A 21,808-nucleotide genomic window follows, 5' to 3' on the forward strand; every position below is an offset into this window, starting at 1 on the left:
TAAATCACTTCCTAGTCTTAGATCCCAATGCACAGTTAAATTCAAATATTTTTTCTCCTCATGTTTGGACTTATAAAATACTAATGAGTACAATGCGGTGTCCAGAAAGCTGTTGACATTAAATCAGTACAGTATTTGCAAGTTATACTTACTGAGCGACACAGTGAGCAGCAGTGAGAATGTGTGTTGTATCAATGAGGGAGCCTCCACAGAATTGCCGTCCACTGTTGAAAAGAGCTGCCTGTAAAAAATACACTGTATATCAACGCTGTGATTTTTAGTATGCTTATTAAAATTATTACGAGATAATATTGAATGTGTAACAGAAATTGATGGAAGTTTTATAACAAAACAGGTGTACACTCTCAAGTCACACATTGTGACCAGATTTCAGTCTATAGCACATAGCTCATGACATGTGACATGATGTACACTGGATAGTGTACATGATGTACACTATCAAGTATGTATTTAGATTACATAAATGAGTGTTTTCCTGAGTCGTGAAACTGATGATACTTTATTTTCTTGCCAAGGAGATAAATACTTCTCAGACAACAAAGTTAGTTAATTGTTTGCTTAGAGCTATATAAGCGTATCAAGACTAGAATTGAGGCAGCATTGTGAACTGCTGTTTTGGAGACAGCAGAGCTTCCAGGCACGAAAGTGAATTATGGGTATGATGTTGGATGAAGTTCAAACAACATGATGCACTTGTAATAGCTTATTATCAAAATAAACTGGAAGGTAACCAGACTAAAGTCTACAACAACAGATAAGCAAACTATGTTCTTCTTTATAGATCTCTAAAAAATTAGCTGATTTTGTAAACTCGTATTTCAGTAGTATTGCAAAAAAATAACAGCAGAAATTTCCAGATACGTATGATTTACCTACTCAGAACCAGCCAACAAACTCAATGGTGCTCTTGCCAACTACAGAAAGGGAAGTGGCACTAGTAGTACACCAACTAAAAAATAAAACTTCAGTAGGACTTGATGAAATCCCAGTCTGCGTAATTAAAGATTGTATAGACTCAATAAAGGGCCCATTAACAGACATAATTAATGAATCTTTCGAATCTGGATACTTTCCGGAGTACCTAAAACAAGCAAAAGTTATACCTATCCTTAGAAATGGAGATGTGGAAAATGTAGAGAACTACAGGCCGATCTCTATACTGTCTATCATTTCTAAAATAATAGAAATACTAGTCAAAAAGAGACTGCTAAATTACCTGAATAAATATAATCTTTTTTCCAATGGCCAATTTGGTTTTAGGCCTGGAAAAGGCACACAATATGCTATAGCACAGTTCACTAAAGTAATTTTAGAAGCACTGGACAAAGGTGAAAATGTAAGTGGTATCTTTTTAGACTTGTCCAAGGCCTTTGATACAGTTGACCACAAAATCTTACTTCATAAATTAGGGCAAATAGGAATAAGAGGTGTGACAAAGAAGTGGTTCAAATCATACTTGGAAAACAGAGTTCAACGAGTTGAGATATCACAAGTTTCAAACAATTCCCTTATAAAACACCTGTCTGACCCAGAAAATGTGAATATAGGCGTCCCACAGGGAAGTGTATTAGGCCCAATATTGTTTCTTATACACATCAACGACTTCCCACAAAGTATCAGACATGGCGAAAAAATACTTTTTGCTGATGACAGCAACATAGTAATAACAGGTGAAAATCCAACACAACTGTCAGAAAGAGCAAACGAGGCTCTCAATGATGTCCACAACTGGTCATTAAAAAATAAAGTAACCCTAAATGTAAAGAAAACTAACTATATTAACTTCCAATTGAACAAAAAACACAATGCCACTAGAATAAAAGTTAATAATAATGAACTAGAATGTGTAACAAGTACCAAATTCTTAGGGATGAGTGTAGACAGCCAACTGAAATGGACAAACCATGTCAACATTTTGGCAAAGAAATTATCAACAGCATGCTATGCTCTTAGAATCCTTGCACTGGTATGCAATAATACCTGTCTTAAAATAACATATTACGGATATCTACACTCAGTCCTCAGCTATGGGATCATGTTTTGGGGAACAAGTGCCAGTAACATACAAACTGTGTTCAAAGTACAAAAAAGAGCCATAAGGATAATAACAAATAGCAACAACAGGGCCCACTGTCTAGAATTATTTAGAAAGGTAGGAATTCTAACTGTTTCTTGTGAGTATATCTTTCAGAACATAATGTTCATTAAGAAAAATCTCAACATGTACAACACAAACAGCCTAATACATGACCATGAAACAAGAGCTTGTCACCACCTCCATCTAGATAGAAAGAACAAGGCAAAGACGCAAAAAAGTATATTTTACAATAGGATAAAACTGTATAACAAATTACCACAAGAAATTAAAGAAATAAATGAGCCCCTCACTTTCAGACAAAAGCTTAAAACCTTTTTAGTAAGTAAAAGTTGTTATACTGTAAAAGAATATTTAACATAGATGTAGATTATTAGCAACATATGACATTATCACCAAAATATTATGTAATTATAAATATGTGTATGACTAGTTATAAAAACTACACAAAATATGAGAAACCTGTTTAATTGTAAATGTGTGCTCATGTATGGACTTCGAAATTTTCCTTTGTGTGAGAACGCGTGTACAAGAGTGATGTGCTGATATGAAATTCTATATTCAGATATTTTCCTGTTCGCGTCGCCTTTGCAAAATCTTTCATTCATTGCATCAATACCTGTTCGTATTGTGAAATACCGAACATTCGCGAATGCCGCGATAAAATCGTATTGTTATCGTATCGTCAATTGTAGGCTTAAACTTATTGTGCTCTTTTAAAAATTTTGAGAACAGTAGGCCTATCCTCGTTCACAACAATCGTTCTGTAACTTCATTGTATAATTACGTGAGAAATAGGTTATTTATGAAAATATTCGGACGCTTACAAAACTACATTTAGTTACCGGTACGAGTCTTTTCGTTAACTTATTACGTAGCAAATCAGCGTTTGAGGTTCATAATTACTACCAAAGGGTAGATCACTCCGAGTATCGTTGTATATCAACGCAAACACGTGCATTTTTGAGAATTTTGTTCTAGAAAATCTGCGCTTGTGGTTTAGTTACTGTAGCAGATACTGTAACTAACATATTGTGTTTCATCTAGCGTTCCCTTAAAGAGGAATATATCTTATCTACATTCATCATAAATTAACTCTATTTTCGAGTTTGATAGTGACTAATTAACCCCAAAAAGTTTTAAGAAACTAGTATTTTTACCATAGATTTTTGTGTTGCCCTATTAGAAATCTTGTTTTGTGTAATTGCTTCAGTTCTTATAGGGAATTAGTACTTTCTTAGCTCAGCAGATTAAAAGATAATCAGCAGGATAAATTTAAAGTTATTTGTTCACTGTCCTGTAATACATTGCACCAGCCGAAATGGAGCTCCATTGTGAATGCTCCGTGGTTGACATTTGTGGCCGGCCAGTGTGGCCGAGCGGCTCTAGGCGCTTCAGTCTGGAACTGCGCGTCCCCTACGGTCGCAGGTTCGAATCCTGCCTCGGGCATGGATGTGTGTGACGTCCTTCGGTTAGATAGGTTTAAGTAGTTCTAAGTCTTGGGGACTGATGACCTCAGATGTTAAGTCCCATAGTTCAAATAGCTCTGAGCACTATGGGACTTAACATCTTAGGTCATCAGTCCCCTAGAACTTAGAACTAATTAAACCTAACTAACCTAAGGACATCACACACATCCATGCCCGAGGCAGGATTCGAACCTGCGTCCGTAGCAGTCACGCGGTTCCGGACTGCAGCGCCTAGAACCGCAAGACCACTGCGGCCGGCTTAAGTCCCATAGTGCTCAGAGCCATTTGAACCATTTTGACATTCGTAAGCAGCCGAAATCGCCCCGACTACTGTCAAACAATTGGCAGCTGCTGCGAATTAATGTGTTGGAAGAGCTCCCGAGATTCATGTACCTGCGGTACTGGTACCTAAGGTGTCCCAAGCACTATCGGCTCCTGTAGCTCCTGACGCCTCTGCAGAAATTACGTGATCTGTTATTTCTCGTCCACTTGACTGTGAATGGCGTTTCACTGGTATATCTAGGTGTCCTGTACAGGGTGAACGGAGACGATGAAGGACTCAGGGTGTTAAACTGATCCCCATAACAAACAAGTTTGAGGTGCTGTCTTTCACTGAAACTGAGCTAGAAGAACTCACTTCACCTCTTTGGGAAAATCTGTTTTTCCTGTGTCAAGAGGAGGCAGACACAAAAGGGTTGGGGTCTATTAATCGTCAGCAGTTCAAACATACGGTGAGTGATGGTATCCCTTAGGGGAATGGCAGCAAGAGACAGGAAAGATCACCAGGTGTACTCATTACGTATGCCTGGGGGGCCTCATTCAACATGTTGTAGAGGCTATTCTGACAGTCGTTACAGGAACAGGGTGCAACCAGCTCCAGATTGTGGTGCATGTTGGAACAAATGATGCCTGTCATCTGGACTCTGAGGTCATACTTGGATCATTCCAGTGACTAGCAGAGAAGGTTGAGAAGAAAAGCCTTGCAACAGAATTTCAACGAAGCTCACAATTTGCACCACTGTCCCCAGAACTAATCATGACCCCTTGGCTCTGAGGCGAATGGAAGGACTGAACTAAAGACTTCGGAAGTTCTGTGACAAGCTAGGCTGCGACTGTCTGGACCTGCGCCATAGGGCTGAGAACTGTAGGGTCTCCCAAAATGGGTCGTGTACACTACACATCAAAGGCTGGTACCCAGGTAGCTGAATGTGTGTGGGGTGCACGCAAGGTTTTTTTTCGTTAGGAGACTCTCGATCCAGTCCAGATAATGGTTAGCTGTAGGAAACCCAGAAGAATCAGTGTAAACTAGAAAGAAATGCCTCTCATAGGTGAGAGTATTAAAATCCCAGAGGTTAACTGCTGAAGCATTTGCAACGAAGTTCCAGAGTTTGAAGTGCTGCTGAAACGCAGTGGAGCTCACATAACACTAGGTACAGAAAGCTGCTTCAAACCTGAAATTAACAGCAGTGCGATTTTTGGGCAAAATTTAATTGTGTATCGTAGGGATAGGCTATTGGGAAATGGAGGTGGTGTATTTGTTGCAGTAGACAAGAAACTCAAATCCACCGAGATAGAAATTAAATTGAAACTGCATGTGAGATTGTTTGGGCAAGACTCAGGGGGGGGGGGGGGGGGCATAACATGGTAATTGGATCCTTCTGTCTAACACCAGACTCATCTCCTAATGTAAACAAAAAAAAATTGGAGAAAACCTCAATTCAATTTACAAGTTTCCCAGTCATGTAGTAATCATAGGTGGGACTTAAATCGCCGAACAATCAGTTGGGTAAATTACCGTTTTGTTAGTGGTGGGTGTAATAAGACATCCTGTGAAACGTTACTAAATGCCTTCTCTGAAAACTACGCTGAACAGATAGTTAGGAACCCCACTCATGATGGAAATATATTGAATTTAATTGTAACAAATAGACCTGACCTCTTTGAGGATATCCACATTGAAAATGGTATCAGTGACAATGATGCGGTTGTGGCAATAATGATTACCACAGTACAAAGGACAATCAAAACAAGTACGAAGATATATATGTTCAGTAAACTAGGTAAAAAAAATCAATAGTGTCATATCTCAATGAGGAACTAGAAACTTTCAGTGCAGGGCACGAGCATGTAGAGGAACTATGGCTAAAATTCAAAAGAACTGTTGACCTTCCGCTGGATGGATACGTACCCAGTAAAACAGTTCATAATTGGAGGGACCCTCCGTGGTGTACAATCACTGCAAGGAAACTGCTAAAAAGAAAAAAGAAAAAGCAGAGACTACTACATAATAGGTGTAAAACAAAACGTAGGACTGTAGATAGAGAGATGCTGAGTGAAGCCTTTATGACTACCGTAGCAGAATATTGTCAAATGATCTTTCACAGAACCCAAAGAAATTGCGGTCGTATGTAAAGGCTGTTACCGGCAACAAAGTTAGTGTCCAGACCCTAGTGAACGAGACAGGAACTGAAACTGAAGGGAGCAAAGCAAAAGGTGAAATGCTTAATTCCATTTCCAAATGTTCCTTTACGAAGGAACCCCGGATAACTGCCCCAATTTAATCCTTGTACCGCTGGAAAGATGAGTGCAATCAGTATTTGTATCAGTGGTTTTGAGGAACAGCTAAAGTCATTATAATTGAACGAGCTCCACGGCCTGATGGAATCTCTGTAAGATGCTATACTGATTTGCAGCTGAGTTAGCCCCTCTTCTAATAATAATCTTATCATAGATCCCTTGAACAGAAAACCGTGCTCTGTAGTTGGAAGAAAGCACAGGTCATATCCGTCTATATGAAGGGTAGTAGAATTGATCCACAGAACTACCGTCCAGTATCCTTGACATCAGTTTGTTGTAGATTCTTAGGATATATTCTGAGCTCAAACATAATGACGTATCCTGAACAGAATGACCTCTTCCATGCGAAACAGCATGGATTCCGAAAACATCGTTTGTGTGAAACTAAACTCTTACTTTTCTGACATGACTTACTGAAAGCTTTGGATTTAGGCAGTCAGATAGATGCAGTATTTCTTGATTTCTGAAAATCTTTTGAGTCAGTACCACACCTACGCTTACTGTCAAAAGTTTGATCCTATTGTATGTGGCAGCAAGTGAAATTTGTGACTAGATTGAAGACTTTCTGGTAGACAGAAAACAGCATGTTATCTTGCTTGCAGATGTAGAAGTACCTTTGGGTATGCCCAGGGAAGTGTGTTGGGATCCTTGCTGTTCATGTTGTGTATTATTGACTTTGTGGACGTTATTAATAGTAACTTCAGACTTTTTGCAGATTATGCAGTTATCTATAATGAAGCTTCTGAAGAGGCTGCATAAATATTCAATCAGATCTTGATATGATTTCAAAGTGGTGCAAAGATTGACAGCTTTATTTAAATGTTCAGAAAAATATAAAACTGTGCACTTCAGAAACAAAAAAAAAAAAAAAAAATGTAGTTTCGTATGACTACAATATCAATGAGTCACAACTGGAATCAGCCAACTCACACAAATATCTGTGTGTGACACTTTGTAGGGATGGTCACATAGGCTAACTGTGGGTAAAGTGGGTGGTATAGGCTACTTTGGGTTATTGGTAGAATACTAGGGAAATACACTCGGTCTACAAAGGAGATTGCTTACAAATCACTTGTGCAGCCCATTACACAATATATTGCTGATGTGTGTGGGACCTGTACCAAATAGGACTAACAGGGGGTATTGAACTTATATGGAAAAGAGCAGCACGAATGGTCACAGGTTTGTTTGATCCATGGGAGAGTGTCACAGAGATACTGAAGGAGCTGTACTGGAAGACTCTTGGAGACAGACATAAAGTGCCCCGAGAAAGTCTCGTAACAGTGTTTCAAAAACCGTTTTTAAATCATGATTCTAGGAATATTCTACAATCCTCTACATATCGCTCACATAGGGATCGTGAGGGTAAAATTAGAATAATTCCTGCACCCACAGAAGCATTCAAATAATCATTCTTGTCGCCCTCTATATGTGAATGAAACAGGTTGAAACCCTGATAAATGGTACACTGGGACGTACCCTCAGCCATGCACTTAACGGTGGTTTGCAGAGTACAGATGTAGATATACACTACTGCTTGAAGGTGACATGCAGAATAAGATCTAGGTAAGATATAATAATTTTAATAAATTTATTAGTCCAGAAGTGTGTCAACCAGCAAATTAATAGTTTTGCAGGGTTTATTTATTATAACAATGCATTTGGTAATATCAAATATCATACCACTGTTGACCAGCTGAAAATTTGACACTGAAGAAGTCTTTGTAAGTGAAATACCTTCACTGGAGTCAGTGTAAATGAAGGTTGAAGACCACGTTACAGTCTCATCTGAATACTAACAAGTGTCCGACAAGGATTGGTACTGTCTAGGACATTTTTCAAATTATATTCTTAACCCATTTTTTGAAATGCGTTAGCTTGGGTGATGTTCATTAAGGAATCAAAATCAATGTCCAACATTTAAATAACATCCGTTATGTAGATGATACTGTGATAATAGCTGGTAAAGAGTTTGGACTTAACGTAGATAACACAAAAACAAAAATCATGGTCATCGGCTAGAAGAGCATAGTCAATGCAATTAGCAACTTGGATGGAAATAAGCTCAAGAGAATTATTAAAATCAGATATATGGAATGTTTATCACGAGAGAAGGCGTCATAATGAGGTGACGAAAAAACTTAAACATCGCAAATGTAGTCATTAATTACAATTTAATAATGACTGAAAGTCCTGTTAGGGTACTGCTGTATGCAGCTGTTACCGGTTTCGCTATATTTTGACGCAGTATTTATTTGAAAAGTTTTCAAATACTGCGCAATACTGTTGAAGAGTGCAAAGATGGACAGTTTTTGGGACTTTTACGCTGCACTTAAAGACATAATGCGGCAAATGCCACTAAGATCAGAGAAGAAACCTGTCGTTGGTGAAGAACCTGAGAGGCAGATTCAAACACAGTCCTCTTTTGTGCCATTTTTACCACTGGATAACAGCATAATGATTTAGTTTAGATAAAGACAACAGCTACTGATTTTTTATACTATTCTGAACTCCACAAGGGTTAACGCAAAGGAGCGGGGTGAAGGACCGCGAATAGGGCATTTCTTGATGACGGCACTGAAGTTTGCCACTTCGTGTGGAGGAGTTATAGTTATGTGGCTGAACATTGATACAGTCTAGCGAAAGAGGGACGTGGTAATGTTATCATCGCAGACGGTGCATCCAGTGGTCATTGTGAAGATCCCACCAAGAATTAAGGGCCAATTTAGCTCGTAATATCTATGATGCAATGATTAAATGCGAAAGTTTCGCAAGTAATGATGAATGCCATTTGCTGTGCCGCATAATGCAAGGTGTGTCTGAAAAGTTTGATCGATGGTCTCAGAAAATAAAGGAAGAAGAGCTACAAACAAAATACCTGTACTGTTTTTCAGAGTAATCACACTCGTGACACCAGTTGTAAAGCTGTTGGAAACTGTCAGCATGCGCTTCCTGAGGAGTCACTCAAGACGTTATGGCCACGCGTTGTTGAGTGTCCGTACTATGCCACGCGTTGTTCGTTGTTGAGTGTACGCACGTCTGCAAAGGTTAGGTCATTCAGATCTAATTTAAGGCGGGGGAATAGAAAGAAGTCTGCTGGCGCCAGATATGGAGAATAAGAAGGGTGTTGAAGAACAGTCACCTTGCGCTGAGCGACGGAGTTAAGCACGCAGATTGCACTGTGCCGACGGTCGTCGTCATGGAGGAAAGTCCACTGTTCACTCCGGTACAGTTACGGCCCAACCCACTAGATTGGTTCAAATGGCTCTGAGCACAATGGGACTCAACTTCTCAGGTCATCAGTCCCCTAGACTTAGAACTACTTAAACCTAAGGACATCACAAACAACCATGCTCGAGGCAGGATTCGAACCTGCGACAGTAGCAGCAGTGCGGTTCCGGACGGGAGCGCCTAGAACCGCTCGGCCACCACGGCCGGCAACCCGCTAGATGCGTTGGATAAGTCATTTCAAAACTCCGTCGTCAATTTCCACGTGGACACTTTTACCCTCGGGGTAGAAATTCATGATGGATCAAGCCCTTGCTGTCGAAAAAGGCGATCAACATCATATCAATCTTGGATTTGGTCAGCTGACGTTTTTTTGGGGAGGCGAGGAAGACAATGAACACCATGCCATTGCGCTTGGTTTCTGGACTCTATTGGTAGCACCAGATATCAGTTCCTGTAATTATGGTTTCCAAAAACTGAGGGTTCCTGTCAGACCTGTCGACGAAATCTCCATAAGTATCCATCCGAGTTTGTTTCTGTTCGCCTGTCAGTGCATGCGGTACAAACCAGGCGCAAATCTTCGCATTTTAAGTGTTCGTGAGCAATAGTACCTGCACTGTCTTTGCTTATCGTCAACTCTTGGTTGGAAGTTGTGTATGTAGACATTCGAGACGAACGTGGCTCATCCTCAACATATTCCTTTCCGTCCAGAAAGCGTTTAAACCGCTGAAACAGACTCACATTACTCCCTGCTTCAACACCGAACATGCACTAACATTATAAGTCGCCGTTTTCTCTAATTTTAAGCAAAACTATATGTTAACGCATTGTCTCACTTTGGAATGACAACGATTTGTCACATCGACTCCGTTAGCTTGGTCCCAGCGTGCACCTTTGCTTCACTTCGGCGATTTGCACGATAGGGGGCGCTTACTGACGTGTATCTCAATGCATATTCACGGGCGCCTCATCCTAACCAGCAAGCCTTTTACCGTATGGTACCATTCACATTGTAGAGGGGGCCGCCATCATTCTATAAAATGAGCCGAGCAACATCAGATACACTACTTGCCATTAAAATTGCTACACCACGAATATGACGTGCTACAGACGCGAAAGTTAACCGACAGTAAGAGGATGCTGTGATATGCAAATGATTAGCTTTTCAGAGCATTCACACAAAGTTGGCGCCGGTGGCGACACCTACAGTGTGCTGACATGAGGAAAGTTTCCAACCGATTTCTCATACACAAACAGCACTAGACCGGCGTTGTCTGGTGAAACGTTGTTGTGATGCCTCGTGTAAGGACGAGAAATGCGTACCATCACGTTTCCGACTTTGATAAAGGTCGGATTGTAGCCTATCGCGATTGCGGTTTATCGTATCGCGGCATTGCTGCTCGCGTTGGTCGAGATCCAATGACTGTTAGCAGAATATGGAATCGGTGGGTTGAGGAGGGCAAGACGGAACGCCGTGCTGGATCCCAACGGCCTCGTATCACTAGCAGTTGAGATGACAGGCGTTTTATCCGCATGGCTGTAACGGATCGTGCAGCCACGTCCTCGATCCCTGAGTCAACAGATGGGGACGTGTGCAAGACAACAACCATCTGCACGAACAGTTCGACGACGTTTGCAGCAGCACGGACTATCAGCTCGGAGACCATGGCTGTGGTTACCCTTGACGCTGCATCACAAACAGGAGCGCCTGCGATGGTGTACTCAACGACGAACCTGGGTGCACGAATGGCAAAACGTCATTTTTTCGGACGAATCCAGGTTCTGTTTACAGCATCATGATGGTCGCATCCGTGTTTGGCGATATCGCGGTGAACGCACATTGGAAGCATCTATTCATCATCGTCATACTGGCGTATCACCCGGCGTGATGGTATGGGGTGCCATTGGTTACACGTCTCGGTCACCTCTTGTTCGCACTGACGCCACTTGAACAGTGGACGTTACATTTCAGATGTGTTACGACCCGTGGCTCTACCCTTCATTCGATCCCTGCGAAACCCTAAATTTCAGCACGATAATGCACGACCGCATGTTGCAGGTCCTGTATGGGCCTTTCTGGATACAGAAAATGTTCGACTGCTGCCCTGGCCAGCACATTCTCCAGATCTCTCGCCAATTGAAAACGTCTGGTCAATGGTGGCCGAGCAACTGGCTCGTTGCAATTCGCCAGTCACTACTCTTGATGAACTGTGGTATCGTGTTGAAGCTGCACGGGCAGCTGTACCTGTACACGCCATCCAAGCTCTGTTTGACTGAATGCCCAGGGGTATCAAGGCCGTTATTACGGCCAGAGGTGGTTGTTCTGGGTCCTGATTTCTCAGGATCTATGCACGCAAATTACGTGAAAATGTAATCACATGCAGTTCTAGTATAAAGTGTTTGTCCAATGAATACCCGTTTATCATCTGCATTTCTTCTTGGTAAAAAAAGAAAAAAATGAAATGTCGTGTGACTAAGGCCTCCCGTCGGGCAGACCGTTTGCCTGGTGCAAGTCTTTCGATTTGACGCCATTTCGGCTACTTGCGCGTCGATGGGGATGAAATGATGATGATTTGGACACTTTTCACTAGCTTTTTTTTTCACTAGCTGCTTTTTATGACCCACCGTCTAATTTCTTGTGGTGGGTGATTTGGACAACACAACAACCAGTCCCTGAGCGGAGAAAATCTCCGACCCCACCGGGAATCGAACCCGGGCCCTTAGAATTGATATTCCGTTGCGCTGACCACTCAGCTACCGGGGGCGGACATTTCTTCTTGGTGTAGCAATTTTAATGGACAGTAGCGTACTTGCTGGAATTATGTTTTTACTAACTGACCTTAATGCTGAAGCAATGGTTCGCAATTTCATTTACGTAAGCTACCATAAGAATGTATCATTGATAAAAGATATCTGAACCTGTTAGTTTATCATCTCTCTGAGTCTTTGTAATTACTGACTCTTCTCCCATTGTAAATTATCTTCTGCTGAATTTAGCGGAGAATAGTACTATCGCAGGTAGGGAACTACCAGGTATCATATCGCTGAATAGTTTCGAATCGTTCTGAGACCATTAATCCTGAACAGGATCAGATGTCATCAAGTATCCTAAACAAAGTTTGGGACCAAATTAAACATTAGACTGTAAGAAAATTAACACTCCTACTTTTGAAGTGGCAAGTTATTTATGATATTTAGTTAATGTTTAAACAACAAACTCACGGGTTTTGTACAGTTTTCGATAGCATGTTTGGTTCTACTTATTTCTAACAATCCTTTTTTATATTTGGTCCGGTGTCTGCTCTTGTACATGGAAGTCATGTACTAAGTTCATTCAGTTCTTCACTTTTTTTTCATTGCTACCGTAGTCGAAAAGCCACTTTCACACATGAAGGAGACAAATTATTATTAATAATATTTAGTTAATGTTCAAATACCTGAAACTCACGGGTTTCCTACGGTTTTCAGTAGGGTTTTCATTGCTACGGTAATCGAAAGTCTACTTTCACAACTGTAAGTTTTGATGAATGGATTCGGTATCCCTAAGAGTTCTTCTAATAATAATACCTAATAGCGACGGACTGATCGCTAAAATAACGCCAATTCCGTTGCATGAAAATCTGTGTATAGTATGTTACCTGAAAATATTCCTTCATCCAGCGAAAGTGGCCTTAGAACCCAGGTCAATTTTAGAAATCGGGAAATATAATTACTATTAGAGTTTATTACTGATGACAAGTGACTTCCTGGGTCAGCTTTCGAAATCGGGAGAAACTGTTACTATTAGAATTTATTACTGATGGCAAATGATTACTACCGCTGGACAGACAGCAAATGCAATAAATACAAGAGTAAATCGACTTTGAGTGAGGCACTGGTAAACTAAATAAATTTGCAGAAATGTAACTTTTAATGTGTATGAAACTGAACGTAAGCAAACAGGTCGTATTAAAAAGTTTTGACTCGTGACAGTGACATGTGATCTTTTAACACGAAGACCATTCAAAGTTTGAGATTGGCTTATCGACTAATAGAGGGATGTGTGTTGTGAGTTACTGGGAGAGGTGGGAAAGCAAATAAATGGACTGTGGAGCACTTTAGAATGGGAGTCTTAACTCTGATAGTGATCAAAAGAGTGTAGATGGGCTGGACAGCACCCAAGAAGTTGGACAGTAGAAGGCCAAAGAACGTTCTTTTCTGGATTCCAAGACATAAGAAAAGACTGAAAAGACAAATTTATTGAAGGCAGGCAGGTTACATTACAAGGTATGAGATAGCAGCACTGATGCGTACCGCTGAAAATCACAGTGCATGGAAATAAATAGATGACGCTTTTATCCAGCAATGGGTATCAGATGGTTGATGATGATGATGATGATATGTTGATGATGCTGCGTTGTGTATTAGAGTCTACCGACGTTTTGATAATAAAGATTATGTTTAACAAATTAATTTACAGTGGTCATTAAACCCTTATATGAACCTATTTTGTTTTTACCCTCCAGAAATTTGCATTTTACCCCTCTCGGAAGTAATTACACCAAGGTTGGGTACCATTGCTCTAGCTTTTTGTATGTCCATCCTTCTGATTGGATGTTTGAGGGACTTCGGTCGTTCACTTATGTAATAATGTAATAAAATGGAACACCTACAGCGGTCCTTATGATGTTATTTATTATATGGCTACTAGTTTCGGTGCTTCAGTACACCGTCTTAAGGTCTTTACTGGCGCTGAGGGGGTTAACTCCAATCGTATACACGATTTCATCAGTGGCCAACATCTATGAACTGGTTTTCGCAGACTACGTGTAACAACGATGTTGTATGTCCAACCATCAACTAGGAGTTGATGGTTGGAGTCTTCGATCGAATCACAGTGTTAGTGCGACATTGACGAAGTTCTTATTTTGTTCATGAGGTGGAGATGTATATAAAGCATACCGGAAGTCAAGGAACGCGGCATCACCCTTGGCGCCTCTATCCCTTTCATATTAGATCTCATGGACGAACAGAGCAAGCTGAGTTTGACATGATCCTTGCTTTGAGAAAGCCACGCTGATGTGCTACAGTGTAAATGTAATGTCACCAGAAAAGTTATAGTGCATTAGCGTATAACGTGATCGTTATCTATACAACCGATGGACGTCAGCAATACAGAACAATATTTAAGCGTCTACCCTTCTTGAAGACGGAAATGATCTGCGTCTTTTCCAATCTCCTTCACTGCTTTGTTGTTGCAGCGACGTATAATAACCTGCTGCCAGAGGAGGAGTAGACTCTTCCGCCGTTGTGTAGTATCGTATAAAAATCTCATAAGATCCATTCTGCATCTACTTGTATACTCGGCAAATCACCGTACAATGTATGGTGGGGTGTACTTTGCACCATTATTATCGATTTTCTGTCCTATTCCAGTCACGTATTGAGCTCTATGCACTCTAATCTCCCCTATCTTATCCTCACGTAGAGATCGCAGACTTCCTCGAATACGAATTCCCTAAATTGACCCAACATGGTTTCGTGAGAACGTTTTCTTTCTTCAGTGATCCAGCCTAAGTCCCCATTGTATTTCCGTTATATTTTGTAAACTAGACCGGTAGTTCCTAACTTGGGGGTAATTACCCGCTAAGGTTTAAATGCACTTTTCTGAGGTGTAAAAACAAAAGGGTTCAATCGTGTTTGGGTCACGAAACTAAATTATTTCTCTTTTATCACTATTCCATAAGACTGTGATACGGATAAGATAAGTTACCAATAATCACTAGCATTAAGGCTTGACACAATGCTGTGGGGGTTACAGCTTGTGAAGCGGTGAACAATATCTTTCTCACATAGCTCACTCATTACACTTTTACTTTGTATTTTGTATCGTGCATCTTTTTTATGGCATTAAAACTGAGACATACACGCTCTGTGGGAAAAAAATCATGCATCACGAAGGAATTCTCCGAGTGAGACGATAACTGGTAGATGTGATATACGTGTATAGGTAAGTAAATGATTAAAATGTCACAAAAACTGGATGATTTATTCAAGAGAAAGATTTTTACAAATTTAGCAAGTCAATAGCGCATTGATCCAGCTGTGGCCCTTATGCAAGCAGTTATTCGGCTTGGCATTGAATGATACAGTTTAATGATGCCCCGCTCTCCGCGTCCCCAGACACGTCTTCCCTGGTTATCGGGACTCAGTTCGAAGTGGGACTTATCACTGAAGGCAATTCTACTGTAGGCAATGAGATTACAGGCCGAAGACGTGTCTGGAGACGCCCCGGACGGATATGAGATATCAAACTGACCGTCGCCCGCCATTCGGACCGACAACCGGGAGTGATGGTCTGGGGTGCCATTTCTTTTCGTAGAAGGACCGTTTGGTTGTCATCCGCGGCACCCTTGGAGCACAGCGGTACGTGACGGTATTCTACGCCCCCTTTTATTGCCCTTCATGGAAAGCCATCCTGGGCCTACATTTCAGAAAGATAATGCCCGCCCGCATATGGCGATAGTTTCTTCGTGCTTGCCAAACCCTAGCGTGACCAGCAATGTCGCTGAATCTGCCCCAATTGAGAACATTTGGAACTTTATGCGCAGATCCCTCCAACCAGATCGGAATTTTGACTATCTAAGGCACTAACTGGACAGAATTTGGCACGGTATGCCTCTGGAGGACATCCGGCAGCTCTGTCAATGCCAAGCTGAATAACTGCTTGCATAAGGACCAGAGGTGGACCAACGCGTTATTGACTTATTCAATTTGTGAAGATCTTTATCTTGAACAAATCATCCAGTTTTTCTGAAATTTTAATCATTCGTTTGTTTACATACGTACATCGTATGTACCGATTTCCGTCCCATTCGGATAATTCCTTCGTGATGTGTCGGTTCTTTTTTGTTTTTTGTTTTAGAGTCTGCAATACATAGGCTTAAAATATCTCACGATTCTCCGAGTTGGAAGTAGTTACAGCAGGATCAGATTTTACATTATTGTTCTGTTTGCAACAGTAAACGAACTATCGACAGCAGATCACGATAGTGACTATCTGATAGTTACTACACAGCATTTCCATGTATTATTATTATTGTTATTCGTGTTATTGTTATTGTTGTCGTTAGTGGCAGTGATCAGACACTACGCATTGGGAGCCCGAAGTCGGCCAATTTCTGGCAGTTCAGAAGTAAGCAGTCCAGTGATCAAGTGATTTGCAAATAATATTATATGTGGTTTTTTAATTTAATTGATTTTAAATGAGGGTACAGAATGTGTGTGAGGCTACGGAGAAGAGTGGTGCGGAGGAAGCATATTTTGTAACTAGTGTCTATTCTCACTGTGGTTTGTTAGCTTCCTTTTCTGAGGATTTTTAGGCAACGCAGTGCATTGAGAATTGTTGCATCACTATATTAAAACAGAAGATTGTTGGAAATAAATCATACCAACTGTTGTATTGACTCATAGTTCGTGGTTTAATAAAACACCTACAAAAACTAAATATCATTTACCTTTCCTTGTTTTAAAAATGAAAGTGTTCAAAGAAAATTCTTTTCATTCTGAACTTATGTGCTAACGTTGATGATGGTGGGGGGATTGGGGGGGGGGGGGAAGATAACTAATAACAGATTGCACTCAGGGGTAATGGGCTGAGAATAGTTGCTTACTGTTAGGCTAGACTGACTTTTTACCGTCCTGCAAGCACGTCTTCGCATTCATTCGGTGTTTATTGTCATGCCTACTTGATACGGACACCACCGTAATGCTGATCTTAGCACTTGATTTTAGTTTATTTTCATATAGGCGACCATCTTTCCCTTGTCATTTCGGCATTTTTACGAAGGCCGAAAGCAGGAATCGTAGTATCCTCTTCCATAGTGAAACAATATCACAAATTCGGCTATGTCATCCTCTGCTTGGGTGCAGGAGGATCACTTCGCGCTGGTGTGCGTTGTTAGTGTACCATAGTATGTCACTACACTCACTGCCGTGAAAGTTGTTACCGTCTGACAGTTGGAGCGACACTAGCGCATTTGGCTGTGAGAAAGCGCGCCGTCTGTTATCACAATTATGCGCCGTAAGAATTATGTTTGTTTTTACTTTTTTCTAGTACGTCCCAAGTATACGTAAAATATCAAGACTCATGAATCACCATGAAATAAATATAAATTGTCAAAAAAACATGAATGAAATGATATATGCTAATTGCATGTAACCGGCAAATAAAAAGGATATGAAGTATTTTATCCAGAACATCGACATACCATTTGACGTTTTGCTCTGCTTTGTAAGTATTAGGACGCCTGTTGCCAAAAATACAATTTACGTCTTATTATTGTGTGTGGTATGAGGTTTTTCAAAAGGAAAGTAGATTAGGATTCAAACTTTGTTTCAGTACATTGATTACATAACAGTTAACATAAATGTACACATTACATCAATGATTCTCGGTCATTGCATAACAACCAGCAAAAGGGGCGTGAATCATCCGTATATCAAGAACAAAGACAGCACACCTGATACCTAAGCAGCCCCTACGAGCGAACTTCATTATTTTTTTAAAGTACGATATCTGGCTCTAATATTTTTAAGATAAGATTGTCTCTCTTCACTCCATTTCTATGAGATTTGCTGCTTTCCATCCTTATTATGTGGGAAAATAAAAGTGGCCCGGACAAGTGGATACGATTGGACATGAGTGTATGCATATATGATGGATAGTGTATGAGGGAGTAAATGCCCATATAGCTGGTCGCACCTTGGAGCACATTTACACAGTCTTGTACAAATGCAGGAGTCGTTAGCAGAGGTCGGTCTGGTCGCGGCCCTAGCTGGCCACCGAGGTCGCCAGTGTGCAATTGCTTTGTGCGGCGAGCCCTCAGGTCTAAGGCGTATCACAACCCTCATAGTCTTCAAGAAATACAGCAGAACATTTAGGATGAGAATGCAGCAGTTCCAGAAGTCCACCTTCGATCCGCCTTCAGTGACTTGTTGACCAGGGCCTAAAAGTGCCAAGAGATGAATGGTGGTTACTTTCAACATCTGTTATAGTCAGGTTTGTACTGTATTTCCGTTCCTCTGTTTTGTTTCTTTCTACACTGGAACTCTGTTCTCCGGCCACTTTTATTTTTACCCGCCTTATATTTTCCTTGTCATCTAATGATTTTGCTCGGAGTGTAATTCCGCGCGGGGTAGCCGCGCGGTCTAGGGTGTCTTATCACGGTCCAGCCGGCTACCCCCGGAGGTTCGAGTCCTCCCTCGGGCAGGGGTTACATTAAGTAGTGCGTAAGCTTAGGGACCGATGACCTCAACAGTTTGGTCCGATAAGACCTTACCACAAAATTCCAAATTTTTTTCGGAGTATAATAATTTGCACATTCTTATGCTATATTCGATTTTACAACACACATATAATTTTATTTAGACATATGTTTTGAACGTTCTGAGGTTTGTGCTTCTGTTTCTGGCTCTGATGAAGCAACAATTAGTGGAATTGGTTTCTTCTGCTTCGGGAAAGAGTTTTATTGTTTTTGACATTTAGTGATCAAGCCGGCGTAGAAGTTGTCTCCTCCGCCACAGTTGCGTTTGCTTATTTAGAAAGTTAAATAATATAGGTACTGCGTTCCATACCACTAATTTTTATTTTATTTTCCGCGATCATAAGCTGGTATGGCTCAAAGTGTACCCGATAAAACACCGCGGTATTCAGTGGCTTACATCTCTCTGCTAAAGGTATCTTCTACTATTTACTGTATCTTGTTCTTAAAGAGAAACATTAATCTTCACTAAATGTCAATTGGCTACAAGAGAGTCGTAACTAAACAGTCCTGTAATGCGATGTTTCATAGGTCTCAGAGTCGTTAATAAACCCAAAGCATGACAAATATGGAGTTTCTTTTTTTTTATTGCTCTAATTTATTGGGCTACATATACATCCTTTTGTAAAAAACCGTTCTACAAATCAGCACAAACGGTACTATTCATATTCGTCAGATTTCGTGTACAATAGTGTGGCTTATTGGCTCCTTGGCGCACTGCTGTAGCGGCGTACAACCAGAGTCCAAGAAAATGAGTCGCGAAATTTCACAGTTTTTGTGCATTTTTTTGCTGCAGCGCTGCCAAGCGGGCAGTCTGTATAAACACACTTAGAAACGATTGTGTGTTGTCTTTCTGGAATGGAGGGAAGCCTTTCAAATGAAACCGAATTTCGGAGCTTATTGTGGCGCTACACATTAATGACAGCAATCAGCAAAATAATCCGGAAATATCACTGTTTCGATTTCCAAAGGATGCTGTGAGGTAAGGGAATAGTCTTACGAATAATAAAGGATTATTTTAGGGTGGTTAGATACACGTTTGACGCATGCGAGAAGAAATTTAATATTTCTCTTCATTCGTAGTGCCTTGAGAACTGCTTAAATTAGGCTGGAAAATTTAAACCAACTTTTCGTGCTATTACTACTGTATGAATGTCTGAAGTTCCCCGAATTTAAATAAGCATATCAATCCCAACTTTTTCATTGTTTGGTTTCGTACTTCGATTTTGCAAGAAAGTATAGGCCTACACACATTGCTGTGTTTACCTACTAGACTGAATAAGGAAATGTGTAACTCCTTCTGCAATTAATTAGTATGGAATTGTATAAATTGTCAAGAAATTGTTAAAACTAGCAATTCATGAGAAAATTAATGAAAGCAGCGATACGTTGTGGCAGTGTATAAATTGTCAAGAAATTGTTAGAACTAGCAGTTCATGATAAAATTCACGAAAGCAGGGATACGTTGTGGATTGCGTTACATTATTCGGGTATAAACCAAAAGATGATTATTAATATGGCAGGCCAGTCTAAAAATGTTTTCTGGTGCAATATGCATGTGTTGTGTTTCTTTTTTTCATAGAGTAATCGTTTCTTTCATTCCACACGAGAAGGAAGAGAAGAAATGATCTTATAAAGAATGACATGCAGTATCTATGAAAGAATATTAAAATTTATGCTCTCTATTTTGACCAACCACTTGATGGATACGGACAAGAAAAAATTTATGTGGAGTTCAGGATGAACTTTGATATTCCTAGCAAAACAAAATGTTTCACTCAAAGAAATACGAATACGACTCTGCTATTGTGACTCGTATATGTGCATTGCATTCAGATTTTATTATTATACGTTGGCATTAGCAGGAAGACGGGCTATTAGTTTAATTACATTTGCCTAATCCAGTTGTAAAAATAATCGCCCCATCTAGTGACTGGGAAATAACGAAGTAACACCGATAAAAATAGTAGGCCTAATGTTTCAGTTTATGTCGTGTCACTCGAAACGCTAGCTGTCAAAAGTTCGAATTTCCGTGCCCTATAGAGTTTCACTGCTGTATGTCGTAAACTGTGGTACAACAGAATTCAGCGCGAGTATCGCGACTGTATGCCTCTTTCTGGATGCCTGGTCATGTAGGAATATGGGGCCGATCGGGCTGCCAAGGAGGTCTGCAGAGAGCGGGATGTGGTCCAGTGTCCTATTCCCTTGCAGTGTGTCATTTCTGCACTCCACAAGAAGTGCATGGAGTTGTGGGAGGAAGAGTGGCTGGCGGTGACGGCCAATAAATTGCGCTTGGTGAAGTCAACAACTCGGCCATGGCGTTCCTCCTGCCGATTGCTCAGGCGGGAGGAAGTGACCCTCACGCGTCTTCGGATTGGGCACTGTCCTCTCACACATAGCTTTATATTACGGCGGGAGGATCCCCCGTTTTGTGATGCTTGTGGTGTGCACACCTCTGTCCGGCACATTTTAACAGACTGCATTTTATACTGTGATGCAAGGGCGGAAGCACAAGTTGATGGGGATCTGCCCTGTGTTCTAGCTAATGGTGAGACGTGTGTGTCTAGGGTTTTAAAGTTTTGTGATGTGTCTGGACTCTGGCCTAAACTTTTAGGCTGGAGGTTTTAGTGTATTGCAAAGTGGCTGGCTCCTCCCTTTTTTCCTTGTGGTCAACCAGTCACTTCCATCTGCTATTGTGGTTTAGCTCCCTCTACCACTTTCTTCTTGTGTTGTCCATGTTTTACTGCTGACGACATGCTTCGTCCCACGTTTCGATGTGGGTAGGCACATATTTTTCCAACCTTGTTACCTGTGTTTTACGTTCTGTTTTAACTTACTGCTCTGAGTATTTTCTTGACACCCGTCTCAATCTGTTACAGAGCGGGCGCTGAAGACCTTGCCGTCGTGCGCCCATACACCCCTCTCCACCACCACCACCGCCTCTTCCTCGAGCGCCGTCGTGGACGCGCGGGAACAAAAGCTCATGCACATACGCGTGCTTTTTGTCGCGTCCACGCGTTCTATAACTATACAAGCAGTCTGATATGCATCGATTTCTTTGATCGGCAATTTATGCTGGCTTTATGATGATGAAAGGCGATTAAAAAAAACCACAA

At 41.0% G+C, this 21,808-nt stretch overlaps 1 protein-coding gene across 1 annotated transcript in view; it reads right to left on the bottom strand.

Annotated features, from left to right (window-relative positions):
- The window catches only part of LOC124613122 (proclotting enzyme), a 159,852-nt gene that overhangs the window by 27,415 nt on the left and 110,629 nt on the right, over nt 1–21,808 (bottom strand). The window contains exon 4 of the mRNA XM_047141736.1: nt 153–241. Coding sequence (XP_046997692.1) covers nt 153–241 — 89 coding nt within the window. The remainder of the gene's footprint in view (nt 1–152; nt 242–21,808) is intronic.

This window comes from Schistocerca americana, chromosome 4, assembly GCF_021461395.2.
Source record: "Schistocerca americana isolate TAMUIC-IGC-003095 chromosome 4, iqSchAmer2.1, whole genome shotgun sequence".
Lineage (NCBI taxonomy): Eukaryota > Metazoa > Arthropoda > Insecta > Orthoptera > Acrididae > Schistocerca > Schistocerca americana.